Source organism: Hippoglossus hippoglossus, chromosome 7 (assembly GCF_009819705.1).
Source record: "Hippoglossus hippoglossus isolate fHipHip1 chromosome 7, fHipHip1.pri, whole genome shotgun sequence".
In the NCBI taxonomy this organism is placed as follows: domain Eukaryota; kingdom Metazoa; phylum Chordata; class Actinopteri; order Pleuronectiformes; family Pleuronectidae; genus Hippoglossus; species Hippoglossus hippoglossus.
The window spans coordinates 5,611,932-5,633,589 of record NC_047157.1 but is presented as its reverse complement, the minus strand read 5'-3'; the positions used below and the strand labels follow the sequence as shown (position 1 = coordinate 5,633,589).

General features: G+C 41.5%; 1 protein-coding gene across 3 annotated transcripts; it reads right to left on the bottom strand.

Moving 5' to 3' along the window:
* Positions 1-1,997: 1,997 nt before the first annotated feature.
* Positions 1,998-14,220, bottom strand: LOC117764716 (Krueppel-like factor 15). 3 transcript variants are annotated; one of them, XM_034590705.1, is made up of 3 exons: positions 13,963-14,220; positions 10,580-12,189; positions 3,591-3,783 (listed from the first exon to the last, which is right to left on the bottom strand). In XM_034590705.1, exons 2-3 carry the CDS (start codon positions 12,088-12,090, stop codon positions 3,615-3,617), a joined length of 1,680 nt encoding a protein of 559 aa, XP_034446596.1. In that variant the 5' UTR covers positions 12,091-12,189; positions 13,963-14,220; the 3' UTR covers positions 3,591-3,614. The 3 variants fall into 3 exon arrangements, with proteins under 3 accessions (XP_034446597.1, XP_034446596.1, XP_034446595.1); XM_034590704.1 differs by having other exon boundaries at positions 10,580-12,183; XM_034590706.1 differs by lacking the exon at positions 13,963-14,220 and having other exon boundaries at positions 1,998-3,783; positions 10,580-12,090.
* Positions 14,221-21,658: the final 7,438 nt, after the last annotated feature.

The following is a 21,658-nucleotide window of genomic DNA, read 5'->3' as shown; positions in this document are numbered from 1 at the left end:
GGGAAAAAAAGTTGTAGTTTTTCCCAAATTAGAGGGAAATCACCCAAAATGGTGGATGGTAGCATCATACATCAAGCTATTTCAGGTTATTTTAGATTTGGCAGATTAACATAATTAGACTATGCTCTGTATCACAAAAAGAGAAGGATGAATGGAGTATTCTATTAGCAACTTGTGTAAACATTAAAATCTGAAATAATGTCAGATATGTTCAGAATAAGGTCAATATTCAGAATATTGGTTCATCTCTTGAGTACATTTATTGTGTTAGAAAGTAACAGCAGTTACTATTCATGTTCATCTTGTATCTGATCAAAGAATTAACAAATTAACCCCGACTTTTTGTAACTTTAATTATTCCAGATTTAACATGACCTGAATCTGACTTGTTTACTTCACACGCAAAATCATTGGCTCGTTCTAAAGGAAACACAAGTGCGGCAACACATCTTTGCTTTTATAATTTTTTATTGTAAATGTATTTTACATAGTAGAACAAAAGCAAAAATATAACATTTCTTTAGCAACTATTTTTGCGTAGTGTTTACAGGACAAAATTAAAAATGACTCATGATTCATGATACAAAATGCTACACTGCTGTGTGGACCTGTTCAAATCATTCCAGTCAAGAAACCATTAGATAAAATGTTGATTCATGGATATAGCATGAAATCTTTCACGAGTCTTTTTAACAATGCGTCGTGTAAACACTCGACAGAACTTGAAGTTGCTACAATCTCTCACTATATATTTGAATTATCATGTTATGTACACTTTCTTTACATATTTTTTAAAAATCTTTCATAATCGCAGAAATCACTAGAAGAATATTTCTGTTCTCTTTTCAGATGCATATACAGTATTTACATACATTCATGGGCTCACATATGGCTCCCATTCAGAAAAGTGTTTCTTCTGATCGTATGGAAGGAATGCCTGCCAGAGTTAATACACTTCCTCCATACAGCGTCACGTGCTGCATACCCAACACTCAAAAAGGTTATAGGTTTCAGCACATCAAATATTTCCAGGAACATTTCTTTTTCACATCCCTTCCTCGAACCATTTCAATACTGACTGATGCCAACTGATCCTGGTGGCACAGTGAACCATCCCCGTGCAGCAGTTCGTGTCCCTTCAGTCACTCGTTTGGTTTGATTCAGCTGAGATGCAGACACATATACATGTAATAGCACAACAATAAGCAAAACACTCACTGTTCCCTTACAGTACAAGACAAAGGCAAGAGATTGGATTAGCTTAACAAGAACAATTTTCAGTTTTCTATTAACCTTTTGAGAAAATTGCTGCAATAAGTCACAGAAGGTAAGAGCAAAGAGAATTAACGAAGGGGACTTATACATTTGTCGTTTTTGGAAAGAAATAGGTGGGGGGGGGGGGGGGGCCCTGATATTTGTTAGAGAACAGGCTTCAGTGGCAGCGAGTTGATCCCCTCTGAGATACATCAGGTGCAAAATATTCCACATATTAAGACCAGTCTGTATCACCTTTGCAAGACAGATAGGAAATTCCTTTCTTTTAAAATGAAACGTCTCATTCATAAGAAATAAAACAATCTGTTTCTAAATCCTGCACGTTTAGTTACAGCCTTTCTCAGTCTAGTGTGACCAGTAGCTTATGGTGGCTTCTGTTAGCTAATGTGAGCACATGTGTTGACTCTGATTCTTTGTACAATTTACGTTGTCCTATTGTTATGACTTCTTAAGGCTCATTTGTGCTTCCTTTACATATGAAAATAGATAACGTCCATTTAAAACAATGTCCACATACTTCCATGCATCCTTTACATGAAATCCATTAGAGGGCAGCACTGATTCAGTTGTTTCTGACAACAACAAAGGGGGCGATAGTGGCGGAGGAAAAAAGATAGAGGAAAAATCAGACGCATCGTTGTAGACAGCGGTTTAATATTTCTGACAAACTTCAAATCATAGATCAAGCATAAAAACTACTATAAAAATTCTGCCATTTTAAAAATGTCTATGCGTCTCTCTCTTGAACTATTGGGGACACTGCCCCTATGATGTTTAAGTGGTACTGCACCGTTTCATCCCAATCAGTGAGCTTTCAGAAAGCGTGCACTCAAATGGACAAAATTCATTCAGAAAACAGAGAGAAGACTCTGTGCATAACCACATTTAACGCTGAGCCTTTAGTTTTGGTTTAATGCTTGTATTTCGTGGTGGTGGGTTGATTTGTTATTTGATATTTTAATGAAAGATGGTCTGGTCTCAACAAATGGACAACAAGTACAAGATAAATTCATTTAAATTGAATAAGAAAATGTTTAATTTCATTTAATATGAAAAATGTATGACATTTTTCTGTGTGAAGAAGAGGGAGAAATTAGATTTGATTCCTGACTTTCCGTTTGTCCGTTTAGCTGCGTGAATTAACCATGTAGCATTATTTTACATATTTTTAACAAGTGAATAAAGTGACATAAAATAATGGCTACATGATTTGGCTTTACCTAACAGCACAAAACTAGAAAATAAAGGTTGTGATTTATCATGAGTTGAAAACAGAGAAGCAGACGTGCTTCTATAAATACTTGTTTTCGACCTTGGCTTGGAATATTTTGCAGATAATCATGGGATGTAGCTGCAAACCTCGCTGTTTGATCCAAAAAAAAAGGCCATAAAAATGACAACTTTTCTGATGACGGTCGACACGGTCGTGTTTAACTAAATGAGACCCAAAAAAAGCAGTGTTGTATGTTAGTGAAGTCAGACCACAACACAACTACTCTAAATACTGAAAATACTCACTCACCAGTGCAAATTAGACATTATAATGATCTTTGTTGGTGGGAGCAGTAATTCAACATGAGCTTTGTTGTTGTGTATTAACAACACTGTTGTTTTCCTGTAACGAGACTCAAAGGCAACAAAGACACAGAATGAAAGATGAAGGAATGTCGAGGCATCATTTAGTCTGCCATCTATCGAGAGAGAAACCGCCTCATAGATCACAATGCGTCCTGATAGGTTCTTATTGCTGGTGAGGCATTAAAGTTTAAGCCAGACTTTTTACTAATATAACTTTAAAACAACGGTTGGCTCCAGAAAAGGGAAAAACTGAGGGGTTTAAATAGTAGCACACGCCCCTGTCTCACAACCTTCACCGATATAAGGCTTTAGGCTCGAGCATCAGTAATAACACACACCTCAGAGTGTCAAAATCCTCTGAATGGCAGTTTTCTTCAAATTTGATTACCTACAGGATTCGAGTGAGACAAATAAATGTTGTATATACAAGAAGCTTATTCCACCTGTGAGGGTGTTATGTCAAGTAACAGTTTTCTGCTTTAGTTTAGGTTTTACAGTCTTTTCCTCACCACCCAATAAATTATCACAGTACCATGAATGTACGTCACACGCACATATTCGAACATAAACACACATGAGCTTTAAGAGTCCAGCACAGACTTCTTTAAAGGGCGTTTGGACTTTCACCCCCTCCTCCGTCTCTCCCCTCTCGCGCTCTCTCACGCACACATACACACACACACACACACACACACACACACACACAACACACGCCACCTGCCCCCTGCTTTGCGTCAGTCTTTTAGAGTGGGTCAGTGGGGTCAGTTTGCAGAGCGTCCTGTCCTACTGCTTCGTGGAAAGCGGTGGACTTTGAGGTGTTTCGACAGGTGATCGCTGCGGGCAAACTTCTTCTCGCACACGATGCACTGGTACGGTTTCACCCCCGAGTGGGAGCGGCGGTGTCGGGACAGCTCGTCGGACCGGGAGAACCTGTCGGAAGGAAACCCAGGGGCTTTAATAAATGACTTACTACTCAGTACTTTTATTGCATAATCACAGTTAGCGATGCAAATCAGTGATATTTCACAAAGGAAAATACATTTTCAGTTTGAAATCCTCCACTTCTGAGCATTAATGAACCAATCGGTATCTTTGTGGTGTTTCCTATTTAAACAAAATAATGTAATCGTGCTTCAACCTGCAAACTAACATGAAAGCCATGTCAAGCTGTTTCATATGAGGGTAATCTGAGAGGTGTATGTGTTTTGCCCTTTGTCTCTGTGAAGTTAAAGCGCCGTCCCGTATTTAGCTCCACACATAAGCACCGCAAATCTGAGCCCGGTCTATTCCTGGCCTGCTCTGCTCTGGGTCTCTATGGGCTGTGTCCAGCTTGGATATCATGACAGTGAAGGGTTAAGTAGATGATAGACCACAGTGTCTGTTGTATGTGTATGTGTGTGCGCACGTGACTTTGTGTATATCTCGGTAAAGCTGTTAAAATCAGATTAATCTGTATCGCGGATTGATTTCCGGGCGTATTTCCAGTAGCAGCAGTGGCGGCGGAAGGCTGAAGGCATGAAGGAGATAATTCACTGAGATGTGAAGACGTCACTCACAGTTATGTCAAACCATTTCCATTCCAGACACGGATTACACAACTGGCCTATTCATCATTTTAATGGCCTGGTAATAAAAGGAAGATAACCGACACGGCTTATATAGATAAGCTGTGGAATTTAAAAGGCCAAGAACAAAATACAAACACTCAGTCTTTCATTCAGACTCATCTGCTTCTAGAGTAAAGGCCCACTTGGCTGCTAAATGTGTGTTGTTTTGGCATTAGCTCATAAGGGTATGCGCAGGAAAACTGACCAAAACATTACAGGATTCACCACAAGATGCAACAAGATGTGAAACTCAGAAACAAAAAGGCCAGACTCGAGTTCCCAAAAATGTTCCCAAAAAGGTTCTGCTGACCGTAACAAAAGTCAACATCTGTCAAAATGATGGAAAGAGGAACATGTGGAGATAAAAGCAGGAACAGCTCACGACCCAGAGCCACCAGCTCATCTGTCTGACTGGTGCTGTTACAGCTCGTGCATGCGCCGACGGAAGTGACAGGATGCGTACAGCATCGCTCTGCGCTCAGAATCAACCAGAGCCTGATAAAAAAAAATATGCAACTGTTCAAACACTTGGTGTGGACTGTAGATTGCTGCTGTTGACAGTGAGGGCACGGTTACACGTGAATATTTCAGAGGTGAACTTTCATCTTCCGTTCACTTCCAACCTATCAGAGCGAGGAGGCGAATAAAACAATCACTTCCTGTGGCGAGGCAAATCTCAGCGTGGCTTAACCTGGAGTGAACTTTATGTTGTGCACTGCTAAAAGGACTGCTGCCTCAAGGATGCTGCACTGCTCCAAAGTCTCTGTACACATATTTTCTGCATAGAAGCTGTGCCTTTGTAAGTCCCATCATTCGCTCTGCCGAGAAGGTGATCGGCTGCAAACCCGCCTTCCCTCCAGGACCTGTGCACCTCCTGGAGTCTGAAGCGTGCAGATAAGATTGTGGCCAACCCCTCTCACCCCGGACACAAACTCTTTAGCTGCTTTCAGACATGCAATGAACTCTGGAGATCCTCCGTATTTAAACACAAATGTCCGGGTGATAGCCTCCGGAGTTTCTGAGGACTTTCTCCACCTGACCCCCAATTATAAAGTCAGCAGAAAGTCCACAGAAGCAGATGTAAGAACACAGCAGAAGATCGGCCGCTGGATTTATCGCGAGCAAGTGGGGGAGTTGATGATGTTTCTAACAAATGACAGTTACAAAAATGAAGAAAAAAAAACACACAAAAAAGACACAGACGAAGATGTCAAGAGAGTTTGTGTTAATGTACTGTAAACCAAAACAAGTGATCTCCGCAGTGGAATAATTACTGCCTGCAGAGAATTTGCTGCTGTAACCGCGTCGGATCAGAGAACCCCTCGCTGCATTGTGCATGTGTGAAAGGAAAACTGCAGAGAAGTAGATTTCTTGTATTTGTAAACCTACTTGGCAACAAAACCTGATAGTGATATGGTTTAGTGCACTTCTCTAAGGGACACCTTCTACTACAGGTGACAAAAGCCTTTCTGGCAAAAATAAGTTTGCGTTGCCTTTTAATCAAACCTAAATTAAGGGATTTGTAGAAACACCAAGAGGCACGGTATTATTAAAAAATGAATCAGAGACCACATCAGTCTCTTTATGTTGGACTTTAGAAGATCGATCATGTGCCAGTTCTCTGTAACAGCCTCGCCATCAGCCTCCCTACACTCGCTACAGCTCACCCCCCCGTTTCTCTTTACCTCCCACCCCTCATCCAACTTCTGTGACTTCCCTCTGCTCTGTTCCAGGCAGGGCCGGTGGGGGAGGTCACTAAGTTCATAACTCCGAGGGTGGAGGGCACTTGTGTTGATCACACGAGTGTGTGTGTTTTTCACATGAGGACTGTGGGTTTTTGCACTTAAAGTCCTCGGGGCGGTTTGGCGTGGCTGCGGCACCACACATACTGTAGTCTACACACGAGTGTGGGCCCTGTGGGAAACATACGCAGGTTTTGTTCTAGCTTGTCCGCAGCCAACGGAGAACGGTGAAAACAGCCTGGAAGGTGTGGCGACGGGGTGGTTACACACCTGGAAAATTACAGTAACAGAGATTTATTTTTCCTGTCAGCTCAAAGCTTTTTGTGTCACCTGTCACTGTGTTTATAAAGGACTCGATTTCAACTGTGTATGCATTCACAGAAAAATCACATTAATGCACGTCTGCACTAATCAGTGACAGAAGTTTGCCTCATGCACGCAAAGCTACATGCAAGCATAAATACATGGTATTCAAGACTGGTTTCCCTTTTTTTTTTAAACTAGAGGAACCAGATTCTTTCTAGCTCCACAGAGGCTGTTTTCTTTATTCTTTACATTTCACTGACCTTCCTGAAGAGGTCAGAAATCGAGAGGATGGTGATTTCCCTGATGGCTCAATAACACAGTTTAAATATTGCACAGGTAAATGGTCCCTTTTACACTCTCTCTCTCTCTCTCTCTCTCTCTCTCTCTCTCTCTCTCTCTCTCTCTCTCTCTCTCTCTCTCTCTAAGTGTCAGTAGCTAAGGGTAAAGCAAACTGTGGCAGCTCTGTCACCACTTAACAACACTGTTTTGTTAAAATGAATCTATCAGCTGCCCACTGCCCTGACGACAGACGTCGAGTGTTTTTACAGTAAACTGTTTGGGTTTGATCCCTGTCATCCCATACAAACGCCCATGCAGGTCTAACACACTGCATGCTTGTGTATGTGTATGTGTGTGTGTGTGTGTGTGTGTGTGTGCGTGTGTCTTACTTTAAGTGTTTACATGTGGCTTTGTCTATGTGTCTGTACATGATCCGACCATCACCAGGAAAAATACAGTTAGAGAAAAAGAAAGTGATAAAAGCAGAAAATGCTTTAAAGAAAAGGCCGGAACACAGTTTGGCGTAGAAGGAAATATAGGTTTCACTGAGTTATGTGTTAAGTAGAAGTCCAGCCAATGAAAGACGCTCCTCATGACTTCAGAGGAGCCAACACATGCATCTAAGGTTACCGAGGGTGAGGGGTGCTCAGCTCACCTCCCTTTCCTGGCCCAGAGGGAGAGGAACAAGGAAAGGGCAACTTTATAATGCACTTTACTGCTGCTCTCATGTAAAGATTATAGAGGTGCAGCTTTGGGCGGACTGGGAGTATTATGTTTTAAGGTCAGCTGAAGAAATGCACGGCCCTCTGTGCATGCAGTCCATAAAAGACTAATGCAACCATTTCAAATACACATCGTTATTAGCATAAAACAAATCTTTCTTCCCGAAATACTGGAAATACTCTTTTGTAAGTTTTTTTTGTAATGACAGCAGGAATGCAGTGGGTGTGTGAAACAACAGACAAATCTGAGTTATAGTTTCCCATAAATATATTATGGTTAAGATATAGAGGCCTGAGAACATATATTGGTAGTTTCTAATCTAGTGTTGACGGATCTAAGGACAAATCATCATGTGCACTGCAAGAGACTTGCATGGCACAAACATGAACTACTGTTGACTACGACTGAATGTAATGACTCGTGCAAGCATTTGGTGGTAAACACAGCAGCTGATGTAGACAGTGGATCAGGTAACTAGTCCGTTTTTTTCCTCAGTTGATATCTAATAATGGCCAATACAATACAGCTACTACTGGAGTGTGTATTGCATTTCATCATTTTGTATATTTTCATGGGTAAAGCTAAATTTCCTCTGCAATCAGCAAGATATATTTTTTTCATCTCAGATTTATGGATCCACATGTCAGCCAAAATAACACAGATACACTGCATTCAAATTATACTGCATCCTCAGCGACAGGATTCCTCAAGATAGAGAATATCTGACAAGTGCAGCTCTGGGGCTGAATATGGTCACTTCAGACTTTTACCAATGAAAGGACTCTGACAAAATCTTTTGTCTATTTACACTATAAAAGACACAGATAAAATCAAACACAGAGCTCCAAATTTGCTCTCTGCAGTTTGCTGGAAGCTTCCCATTCATTCATATTCATACTGTATACAGTGATTTATTTTAATCAGTATATCCAACCACACCAAGTCAATTTCCTGTATGTGAAAATATACTGGGCCAATAAAAGAATTCTGATTCTGATCTGAATTCTGATTTCTACAATGTGTGACTCCAAGAGTTTGAGGATGCCCACTGAGAGTTTGATAAGATGGTTGAGACCAGTCACATGTCCGTGCAGTCAGGAGTCAGTTAGCTTAGCTTAGCATAAAGGCACAAGGTGAAAACAGCAAGCCTGGCTCTGTCCAAAGTTTAAAAATCTACCCACCTCTAAACCTCACTAATAAACACATTATATCGTATTTGTTGAAGCAGTGCAAATACAAAAAAAGTAAAAAAAGAAAGTTGCGTTTCTTTAACATCGAGTTAGGTGCTTTAACACTTCCTGGGCAATGAGCACCGGAGCACAGTGACTTTCTGGAAGCTGAGCAACCTCAAGGTAAAGACAAGGCACGTGAGGGGAATCGATATCCTCCAGATTCACTGCAAGAGAGTGTATTAAAGTATTTCCCAACATGTGGAACTATTCCTTAAAGTCCAATGCAAGCTGGCTTGATGCATTTACACAGGCCAATGAAGGGAGACGTGCTACAAATGCATTTAGCCCATTATTTATATGTTGTTTGCAGCAAGTCAGCCTAAAACTGCATTCAAATTTTATCAATGAGGCATTTTAACTTTTGTCTTCTTTTCCAGAACAATGTAATACTATTGTTTTACTATGTAATATGCCTTTTTATACAAATATGTCCTGACAAAAAAAAGGTCTGTCAGATCTGGCGATTTGTATATGTCTGCAGGTGCAGCACAGAGTGTAGTATACACTATACACTATAATAGTGTATGTTGCTTGCAGGAAGTACCCTGATCATTGACCTACCTGATCACTATCACCTGAACTTAACATGTTTCTAACTTCACATTAAACTCAATCCTTACCATGATTAAACCTTGGCCGCTTGCCCTGCCTTAACCCTGCCTCTGTGTGGACACACTATAGCTCCCTTGGGCAATACCTGCATGCATAGAGGTGTAATCCATTGACCAACATGATAAAAGTTGGCATTTTGGATAGAACAGTTCAAATTAAGGCTTTTCTTACGTGGATGAAGGTAAATATAAAAGAAGACAAAAAGCTATTTGCGTTAGATTGTGGTCAGAGTCTTTTAAAATGTGTCATGGAACAAAAATGAATTCCGGGTGCTCTGAAGTGAAAACTTATAACTGGATTCTGCACTAATCCAGTGTATCTCTACTGTGGCTGCAGTGGCTGCAGACAGTGAGCAAACAAGTGGAATAACTAACAGGGTACAAAGTCTGAAAGCAACTTCAAAAGGAGCTCTATCTAATCTACAACTTTACCATGGTACGAAAACACAAAGATAATGGGACACACAGCCGGTGTGTATGAGAGAACAAGTTCTAACCATCTCAACTGGACTTAAATGTAACTTCCCTGAAGATGGGCCGTTACCTTTCATCTATGAACTAAACTAGGCCTTGTGAATCCTTTATTGTATGTGCCCTAATGAATCCGTTCTACTCTTCTGCTCAAGAATAATATCAAAACAAACTGGTGCCAATCAAAGGCACTCACTGTGAATGAAATTAAAGACTTGGAACCAGTTCCCGTTTCGGTAAAAAGGATGAAAAAACCTAGCGGAATGTTTTAGCCTCAATAAAAAAAGACAACTGCACAGTGTCAGTGCAAGATCTTAAATAGAGCACCAGGCTGTTCTAAGCTGTAATAACCCCTCACAATACAAATCACGGTTCTTTATATGACAAACTAATGTGCAGCACTCTGTATATGACTTTAAAGTCTAGGCACATCAGGGACAGTCAATTATCAACTTCTGTTTTCAAGTGTCTGTAAGTGTGTCCACAGCACAAGGTTGATAACCATGGTTACTCTCTTTAATCTCTGAAGTTCGGATAAACATATAGAAGAGTTCACACTGTAAGTGCATTAAATATAATCTCACCACATCCTTTCATCTCCATCCCCTCATCCAAACTTTGAACAGAAAAAAAAAAGAAATGTAAGTATGTCCTAATTTGCGCAAGTCTGAATAAAGGAAGAATGATCTGATATACTCTAGTTTATTTTTTGACTCATTAGTTTCATTTGGTCTAAAGTTAGGAGACTTTCTCACCTCCATCCACAGCCAGGCCACGTGCAGGCGAAGGGCTTCTCCCCTGTGTGCCTCCTCAGGTGAGCTTTCAGATGGCTGCTTTTGGTGTACATCTTGTTACAGCCAGGAAAAGAACACTTGTGCATTTTAATTAGGTCTGCTACAGCACTCTTCTGGTACCTCTGACCTCCAACCAGGACCCCTGCAGCCGAGCCCCCCAACCCACCTTCCCCAAGGCCATTGGGTTTAGCTGCAATGGGCACTGGCGCAATCCGGACAAATTTGGAGGAGGTAGCGCTTCCGGTTTTACTTGAGCTACTCATGTTCGCTGGGGAAAGAAGCTGAGGCACCAAAGCAAAGGTCTGTCCCTGGATGTTCACCAGGAGCTGGGCAATTTTGATATCCGATGGGGCCTGAGTTGGCTGGGACTGGGTTTTCTGTGGTTGGGTTTGCTGGGTGACGGCATCTGATATGGCACTGGGGTTGGGTTCTTGTTTGATCTGTATGGGCTGGATTTGTAGGATGACAGGCACACTGGAGGCACTGGTATCTTCTGATGAGGAGGGCAATGATTCATGGTCCTCCTGTTTGATCCCATCAACTTGACTACTAGAATAAGTAGAACTATTAATGCAAGTAGCATCCACTGTTGATGGTGAGCTGTCCATGTCAGACGCACATGGTGAATGTTTGGTCTTTGTGTCAACAGGAACAGTCTGATCTGAGTTCTGAAACATTGATAGAATTTCTCCTGCTAATGTCCTTGAATGTTTCGCCTCAGCATCCTCTGATGTTGGTGACATTGCCTCATCACTCCCCTCCTCCTCTTTCTCCATTGCCACCATCATGTTTTCCTCGAGGAACTCCTCAATCTCTTCCAGGGTGGGCTGAAAAAGGAGCGCCGCAGGATCCTGCAGCTCATCAAGGAAGACGGGGAACTCGTAACAGTCCTCCTTGGCCTGCTGCTGGAGGAGACTCAGCCGCTGCTCCCTCTTGGACTCCCAGGCCAGGCCCATGGGTAAAAGGGGGGCAGTGAGAGATGAAGAGGAAGAGAAAGGTGGAGAGGACACATATATGGAGGAAGAAAGAGGGGAATTGAGAGAGCTGCTGTGGCTGGCATTTTGGTTTAATGAGGTGCTAAGGGAGTTCTGTGAGAGCAGGAGGTCCAGCAGGCTGTCCTGACTCTCTCCTCCAGATGAAGAGCTACAGCTCCCACTGCTTCTGCTGCTCCTGCTATCGGAGCTGGAGCCGAAAACGTGCCGCGAGGCTGGCGATGAGGACTCGGGGCTGGAGCAGAGGGAGGAACGAGGGCTGGAGGAGTCGCTGAGGTCATCCTCTGAGAGACGAGACGAGGAGGAGACCATCAACCCTTGGTAAGGATGGTGGTGGTGATGGTAAATGCATGCATCAGTTACCATGATGCCCGACGACACACCACCATTGGCGTGGCGACAGAGGCAGTTGTAGTCAGAGCCCAGAGAGCCAGTATAATACAGGAAGGTCTCGTCACCAAGCGGCAAGTGATCCACCATTCCTGTTCGGATGGGTGGCAGCTGACTCTGGTCTGCTCTGAAGATCAAGCTGTTCTGCTGGAGATCCACTGAATGTTGAAGAAAATGTCTTTCTTTTTCCTGCAAAAGAAATATCATTGTGTTTATCATTTATTACAATGAAATAAAGTATCTTTAACCGTATCGCAGGAAAAACCACATGATTTTTTTATTGCATTTAAAGACATATCCACCATCAGGTGGCACATACTCTGACTGCGATTACATTTATTTACATTTCAATTCAAAGTGACTTTAGATTTAACAGGTTTGTGATGCAGGACACAAACCTGTTAAATCTGATTTGAGACTACACGGTGACACCTGCCAGTGTCACCGTGTAGTCTTAAACTGTCTTAAACTGTCTTAAACTGTCTTAAACTGTGAGATTAATGTTTCTCGAGTCCCTCAAGTTTCTATGAACATGAAAGTAAGGCACCCTAAGTGTCTTTCAACTACCTGCTGCTTTTGCAAAAGATCTGCAGCTGATGGCACTTCAAAGGGAAAGTCCACCACGTGTGAAGGAATTTGAAGACTCTGTGTATGTGTGTGTGTGTGTGTGTGTGTGTGTGTGTGTGTGTGTGTGTGTGTGTGTGTGTGTGTGTGTGTGTGGACGGTGCAGCTGCTGGATCAGTCTTCAAGCTGACCATGTGGAATCAGGGCTTCCCACTTCTCCCCACTGAAGCCACATGTTTCATGCTGTCATTTAATATGGTCTTCCTATTAATTTCCCTCCTCTAGTCCATATATCAGCTTCATCTGAATGAACAATAAAAAACGTGCAGTGGTACATAACTCATAGATGCATGCATTACATAGTGATATACTCTCAGAGGTTAGAATAAAGATGCAACCTTAAAACTCCCTGCAGAGCATCAAGAGGCACAGTTAGCACGCAAAGGGTTCAGTCAGTCAGTCAGTGGAAGATCAGCAGATTTCAGTGGGATGATGACTGAAGGATTTAGTGTCTATTTTTATCCATAAACAGTCCCCAAACAATGCACCACGTCCACACTGACCTGGATTATAAACAATGCTCGACGTAATCAAACGGCCTCAAATGCAGTGAACAATAAACATGACAATATAATCTCCTTTAAAACCTTAAAAAGGCCACATGTGTTTTGCAAGATAAAGATGACTGAGTGGATCAAAACAAAATGAGTGTGCGCCCTCTTGTGTAAAGTTAGGAAGCAGCTCTTTCCCAAGTGAGGTCCGGGGGACCTGAAAAGGGCTCCATGTGGTTTTAGAAATATTTATGTTGTTACCTCTTCAATTAATCAATGGTTTGTTTAATTATATATATAATCAGTAACTTTAAAGGTCCATTAAATGTGTATGTGCTGCTGTTACACAAATGCTGTGAATACCGATCTAACGCCAACAATCTGATATGGTTTCTAACGTGATAACATCACATGACATGGAGGGTCTGGGATCAGCTGCTGCTCGATTCCTGATGAGAGGAAAATAGTTTGTGTATACTTTGGCTTGACCAGGTGTTAAGTCATTTGCCCTGAAGTAACCCTGAAACACCAGCAAAGCTCTGACAGCAGTGAGATGCGCTCCAGCTCTTCGATAACCAATAACACATGGCGAGCTGTGACATCGGGTCAAATCCCAAATAACAAAAATGACAAGTATCAGCATAAGTTTGACATGATGTGTATATGAAGTTAGCCCTGCCGCATGTATGATACGCGCCCCCGAGGGTTTTCTTTTTACAGAGGGACGCAGCGTCGTGTTCGAAGCTCGCCGTGCTGTGCCATGCGTCTCCACAGTGCTCCACAATGACAGACAGAAAACACGCACTCAGGCTACGGTTCGGTCACACCGCCTTCCTTCTGCTCTTACCTGTGCATGTGAGGAATCCAAAATCCCGCTCCTCTGCGCACAGAGCTCCTCTCTGGAAAGTAGCTGTCAGTGCGTAACAGTGCGTAATGGCTATATCACCGCGCGACACGGTCTCTGCATAACTATGTCTCCAAACACACACACACACGCGCTCTCTCTCTCTCTCTCGCTCTCTCACTCACTCACTCTCTCTCGCTCTCTCTCCCTTTCTCTCTCTCTCCCTCTAACACACACACACACACGCTACCACTCTCCCTCTCTCCAGAGGACTGGTGGTTCGCTTAAACGTCACATGATCGGAGCTGGGTACATTAAACCAGTCAAATTAGGGGGTCGGCTCATGAAGGCTCGCCTGCTCGGCACGCCGCCATTGGCTTTCGGGGAAGGGAGGCCGGCCTCAGGGTCTGGCGTCAATGGAAAGAAGGAGAGAGTGTGTGTGTGTGTGTATGTTTTTGTGAAAGAAGGAGGTAGGATGTGTACTACTGAGACCTGATCATAAAGCCACCTTCATACCCCTATAATAACAACAGATGACATGTGGATTGTGTTGACGCTCAGTAACATTGTACAACTTGAATACCACTTGAAACCTTTAGGGCTTCCAGTGCGTGTGTTGTTGTGTTGATTGTTGGTTCAACGTCTCTATAATAAAAATAATAATCAGCACGGCTTACAGTGTAGTTTCTTTCCCTCCATAGGAATGAGTAGTTTCCATTGAATATTACGACAGAAATCTACTTTATTTAATACTTATCGTATCAGTGCAGTGCCTGTTCTAAACAAGTTTGTTTGTAACGTTCTGTTCTCTTGTCCTGTGTTAAAGCTCCGGAGCTACTTCAGAATTATTCCTTGTCGTTAGTGAGTCCTCCTCAAACAGTTCTACAATAAACTGAAACTTGTTTATTGTTTGTGTGCTGGACGTTGTGTGCAGAGCTTTTTATAAACAGTCTATGGTTCAGAGTGAAGTTAGAACACTTTGTGTTGATCCTACCTGGTTTATCTGCGATGTTTTTCATTAGATGAAACTTCATTTGCTTTATTACTCTTACTTTCAAGACAAATTGCCAAACAGGAAACAAATTTTGGAATTTTTGAATGTTCTGGCAATTTACAATAGACACGCCAAGTGGGGAGCTGATAAGATGGATGGTTCTCGAGATATGTGTTCCACACACAGGCAAAATGGTGTCTTTATATTATGGTCTTCAAACAGAAATCTAAGAAGATGATATTCCTAACAAAATCAGAAGAACACAAACATCGACATTTTGCTTCGTGAGAGACTCTGATACCATGCGAGCACACTGAGCTTATTGCCTGTTACAGATAACCATGGCTAAATAAGTGGCTGAGTGACCAAGTGGATGAGTGATTCCATTCACTAGGTAAGTGAATGTGTTTACATGCTGCTTAATAACATCAGTAATAGAAGTTTTGCTTTCATTCCAGCTGAGCAGACCTCGTATAAACACCTCCGCCTGGGCTGAAGTAACTTCACTGGCTCCAGCCTAATTTGATTTGCCTGCGTAGAGGTCTGATTACCTCTCAGTGTGTTTGGATAAATGATCTACCTTCAGCTTGCTTGTAAACATCAAGAGTGTTTCATTGTGTACTTGTGTACAGCACAGATACAGTGGCTATTATATCGTGTGGGTACACAATGTGGCACTGAGGAACTGTGTTTTATATGAATGACTACTATTACTACTGCTCACTGCTGCTGTGCTGTGATACTATTACCAGTGCTTCTGTTCGTACTGATGCCACTGGTTTTACTCCTGCTAATACTGATACTCTCACTTTCTACTATATCGACACTCCTCTTGTTAATGCTACTAATGTAATTGTACTTAAGTGTTAGCAGGGATAGTTGTAGCAGTAGTAGTTGTAGTTGCAGTATTCATGGTACTTGTTACTTTACATTAGGCCCGCTAGCAGGCACATTTGGTAATAGTTGAAGTGTCGTATTGAAACAGTATAAGCAGTATTTGTACTTGCCTAATAGTAGTAGATTGCAAAGTTGTGGAAGTAATGTTGTAATTGTATTATTTGTGGTATATTACATTAGATAGCAGGCATAGTTGTAGTAATAATAATTGTAATAGTAGCTTTCCTTGGTACTTGTTATATTACATTACATTTACTGATTTGAGACACGATTCAACTACCCTGCTTACTGTACTACTAATTCTATTGCTATATGGTAGATGCTGTAACAACTACAAATACTGTTACCGCTGTTTCAGTATGACACTATACTCTGCTCCTGTTGCTCTCACTACTAGTACAGTACAAAGGCCACAAGTACCACGAATACTGCAACTACTAACTATTACTGCTACAACTATATATCTGCCACTGTTATTAAGACCACCATTTCGTTAATGGCTGTACTGCTACTGTTAAAGTGTCCAGCACCAAGCCTATTAGCAGGTATAGTTGTAGCAGTAATAGTTGTAGTTAAGTGTCATATCAAAACATCAATACTAGTATTTGTAGTTCTCTAGTAGTAGCATGCATATTTTTAGCAATAATAGTTGTAATTGTATTATTTGTGGCACTTGTTATAGTACATTAAATGTATTGGTTTGACAGACATTTTATGCAACCACTAGGCTTACTATACTGCTGATACTACTATTGCTAAGTGCTACTGCTGTAACAACTACAAATACTGCTACAACTACTCTGCTACTGTTACTGTCTGTATTAGCACAGTACTACTGGTGCTACAACAAGTACAATTAATACTACAACAACAATTATTTCTGCTACAACTATGCCTGCTACTACTATTAGGCAACTATTGTCCTACTACTATTTCTGAAAAATATTTCTACTTCTCCTCTGGCTATACTGCCACTTTAAGTGTTACCACCATCACCACACCGCTCACTAAAAATAAAGGAATCTCTGTCTGTTTGACTGTATTTAGATTTTTCTCAACAACCGCTCATTCAATCAACTTCAAACTTGGCGGGTCTATTTCTGAGGTCTCAAGTTGAAGGTTTTTGGATGAGTAGTCATCAGTTATTGTGGGGCGGAGCTGCAAGATCGAGGTTCCGCTAATGCAACTACCCGACCATCTCCTGTTTCTTGCTTCGAATAGCAATAAAGAAAAAAGAAAACTTGACCATATATAGATCAGTGTGATAACAACTAGCTACAATGACAGAAACCATCTTTGGGAAACGGTCTTTTTTAAAGTTTGCTCCAGGTCCTGTTTGTTAACATGGAGGGGGTAGGATTTATGAGCGTTACTGAAGCCAGCCAACAGGGGGAGATCAAGATAATTTAGCTTGACTTTTGGGTAACTGTCATGTCGACCGTCTTTGGTCTAAATAATGAATTTTCAATGGCTCAATTCCAGTTAGCTGCTTCAGTTTCAGGGTCCTGGTATTGCTGGCTCCCTGTCAAACAGCCAGGAATAGAATGAAGCTATTGATTCATTTAGTTGATCACACCTCTGCTTTTTCTGCTGTGACTTGAGTCAAAATAACTGCTGTGTAAAAGGGCTGTGCTTGTTCGATTCCTCCCGTTGCTGCTCTAGCACATAAATACCTGTCGTGATTTTGTCACAGATAAGATAAAAATGTTTTCTATGTGTTTTTGCTTTCCTCACAAATTAAATGGAGCATGGCTCATTTAACAAACTCTCAGGCTCTCTCAGTTGATGCTGAGGTCCTGCGAGGTTGCTCATGAAAAAAGTTCTTCCAGAGAAGCAGGGCCGCTGCTGTTCACTGTGTCCAGTCAACGCTTCTCTGTTTTCCCACACAGATTACATCTTTGCTCATAATAGTTGGCTTGTTGAAGATATTAGGAAGTCCTGGTATCTTGTTAGGCTAGTTTTTACTGGAGCCACTGTATCTGTGTGAACACTTTAAGAGATATTTTTAAGTGTAATTTGACGTTGTGTTTGAGGAAATGCTGGGCTCAGGGTGATTACTCACTCGCACAGTCTCATGTCCACAGAGGTTCTTTTCTCTACTAATTGGTTTCGGCTGCTCTATTCAAACTCACAAACACCTACACATATGCATATTATGTAAGCCCCAGATGAACTTAATGGATGAAATTGATTTATTTCCTCTGGTAATGTTTGCAAATTGCCAAAAGTGTAATGGTAAAAATCTGTACTTCTTGGGTGCATTTTCTAAGGTTGTAACGAGAGAGGGAGATTTGGGTAAATACTCATTAAGCAGTGTATCAAACCAGGGCACGCTGCTTGTCAAGGTTATTATTTCACCAAAAATAAAATGAAAGAAAAGCATCAGAGGGCCTATGTATACTATTTTAACATACCCCCGATAAGGCTTTACTAACTTTTTATATTGTAATAATTCTACTGCATAGTTACATCGTCATGATTTTTTGATCCCACACCTGGGAAATTCACTCTGTACAGCAGCAGATAGTCAGAATGAGGTAGACAGGAGAATACGTGAGAGTATGAAATAGATAAAAAATGTAATCAAATAAAAATACAGCGAATATATTCATAATATTCACCTATCATTACTTTAGTGAAGTGCAGTGGCACATGATGGTTCCCACGAGGATGCATACTGTGTTTGAGCATTAGTATGAGAGTAAAAATAGAATGTAGAAAATAGAAAAAGATGCATATACATTTAAATACAGACTATTATAATGTTATAGGCAGCTATATGTTAGGTGTATTATATATGTATACACACACACACAAACACATATTGTGCCTCTAATCTTACTGGTTGCAAAAGTTAATTAATTTCTACACTATATTTTCTTGTCATTTTCTGACTTGATGACATCATCAATGATCATATGATCATATTTTTTATTCCTTTTGTATAACATTTATACAGTATATAGTCCTATAGGATGTAGAGTCTTATATGATGGGGCATTGTTTCCTGATCATTATCAGCTTTAGATCATCTCTCAAACTCTTTTTTGAGAAGATATCTTGGAAAAAGTGTTTTTCAGCCCATATCTTTTTGACCTTTGAGCAATCAGCACCAAAAGTTAACCATCTGGAGATACCGACTCAAATCCACAAACATAGGGTGAAAATAGTACCTTCCTTCCAGCTAAACTGACACAGGATAAAAAAGCACAATTATAAAATATGTATTTGGTGATAAACCCAGTTGGATTTTTTGTGATCGCTGACTTAAGGTTTTAGATTAAAGTTTTTTTCTCAACTGTTTGGTGTCTTGTCCCGAGTGTCTGAGCTGTAACCAGCGTTCACCTCAGCAGCTGACGGACCCCTGCAGCTTTACACCCTGTCACGTAAACAGGAGTTCACTGGGTGATTGGAGCAGCTCTGTGGCTGTGTCCGCGCTGATTATTTTGCCTACTCTAACACAGGATACAAAACTGCCACTGACACAGAGTATAAACAGCAATAAATGTGATTTGGTGTTTTTCATGTGGTGCTGATTGGTATATGATCACATCTTTGCCACATAAGTGGAAAAACCAGACTGTGGACGGCTTATATTTGGCTTTTCTCCTCTGAGATGTTAAAAATGCTATTCCAGGAAAAACTGTTTTTGTGGGGTAGTAAATCTATTACAGGACACTTCACCCTTTGCCTGAAGTTTCTGCTTTTCTCAAGTACCCACACACACACACACACACACTTATTTTCAGACACTCTCCTGAGACGTCCGCAGCACCAACAGCAACGTGAAATGTTTGTAAAAACCCAGCTCGTTGTTGAGAACAAAAGCTCCCTCTGAGAATTACGCAATGAGTTTTTAATAAAGCTGTGAAGCTTCCAAGCTCCCCCCCCCCCCCCCCCCCCCCCCAACACACCAATCACTACCACTGCCACCAACACAAACACCCCTTCTGTGTCTAATGCACTTCTTACACAGCTTCGTTGGCTTTTAGTTACACTGGCAAGTCTCATCCTGTTTGATGGATTAAGTGTCTTTGCCTTTTGCCTACCTTGGCTACTATACTGACGCACATTCAGCATATAGAATCATTCATATGGAGCTAAAGTACAGAGTGTACAAACAACCTACTTTGCAACTTTGACACAAGGATTCTGACTCGTGTGTTTACATGTGTGTTGTCTTTGTGTTTGAATTTAAACCTGAGCCTGATTCTCAGGCCAATCTTAGCTTATCACAGACATATGGACGTTGACATACAGTAGATGTTGCCTGACAAGTGTCTGGTTCTTACAGTGCAGAGCTGCTAAGGATATCCCCCCATCTATTTCCCCTGTCTATCCAGGTGTGAGCTGAGGTGGCAGCAGCAGGCTAACAAGGCAGCCCAGTCACCCTTCTTCAGAGCCACATCGTCCAGCTGCCAGGAGGAATCTCAAAGTGTTGTCTGCCCTGGGATCTCCTCCAAATGAAATGTGCCCATAACTGCAGAGAGAGGCATTCTGGGGGGACATTCAAAGTAGATGCCCCATCAACCCAAAGACCTTGTCGGTCATGAGATTCTCACAGATGCTTAATATTCCCTGTACATTTGAAGGTCTTCCCCACTAATTTGATAAGTTACCAACCACCAGCAGATACCAGGGATCATCAGCAGGTGTTAGGGACGTCAGTTGTGCACATTAGCTTGTGTATACAGTCTGAAGATTAAATGGGCAAAAGTGACACAATCAGAAGCGGGAGCAGATCAGGCTACTTCTTTATTTGACGAACGGTTGTGCAGGCTAAAATGACAACTGGCGCCAGGAAATTTTCCTTAGTCACCCATGAGTTAAAAGGCCTCCCTACAAAACAATTTAATTAGCTAAGCATATATAAGTAATGTAATAATGTTGGTACCATGCTAGTTAGCCTGGTATGCTTAAATGTGTAGATCTTAACCCTCAGAACTTTTTAACAACCATATTTACAAGCAAAAGTTAATGGTATGTGTTAATGTTAAAAGCTACATTGCTTACAATTTGATTTATAACCGATGTCAGTCAAGCTCTATTTTCTATCAGGATTCTATCTACTAAAAGTGGTAAATGTTCACATCACCCGAATGCGGCAGTGGATGTAGTGTGAAGCAACGCATGACACTTTGGTCAGAAGCGAGTCCAGTCAGGATTTCAAGGTTAGAGAGCAATGAACCATGACTTCAGACACAATGACGCACATGAAATGCAACCGAGTACACAACACCAATTCTTTTTCAATTTCATACTTTGAACTGTTTGCTGTCACCGCAGCTGCTTCTGCTCTGTTAGTCTACGTTTGAAAACAGAAGAAAAGACCAGACAGAGAAGAAGAGAAGAAAGAAGAGAGACCGACTTCCTGCCTTTGTTTGTTCTCCTTCTCCTTTCATTTGTTTAACCTATAAAAACATGACCAGCCAGTTCATCACCTGCCTTTCAAGGTCTTGAACAAATTCAGTTGTCAACAAACCAGCCTCCCTCAGCTTACACACACTTGTTTTTTTGACAGGGAATTTGTTTTTCCCTCTCCAATTATCGTTCATCAGCCGAAGCCCAAACTTACATAAGACAAAACAGCCTGAATCCAACAGTGTCATGTATAAAAAGGTGAGGCCCTCTTCAAGCTGATATCAGAAAACAGATATTTCATTAAAAGCACCAGATGGAGCGGTGCCATCTCTCTCTGCCAGTGGGAGTTAGATAAATACCTGATGCTAATGTGGATGAGAGGCAGTTTACTCACATCCGAACACCACCGTCAGCACCAGAATATGCAAAATCCACATAATACCTGCT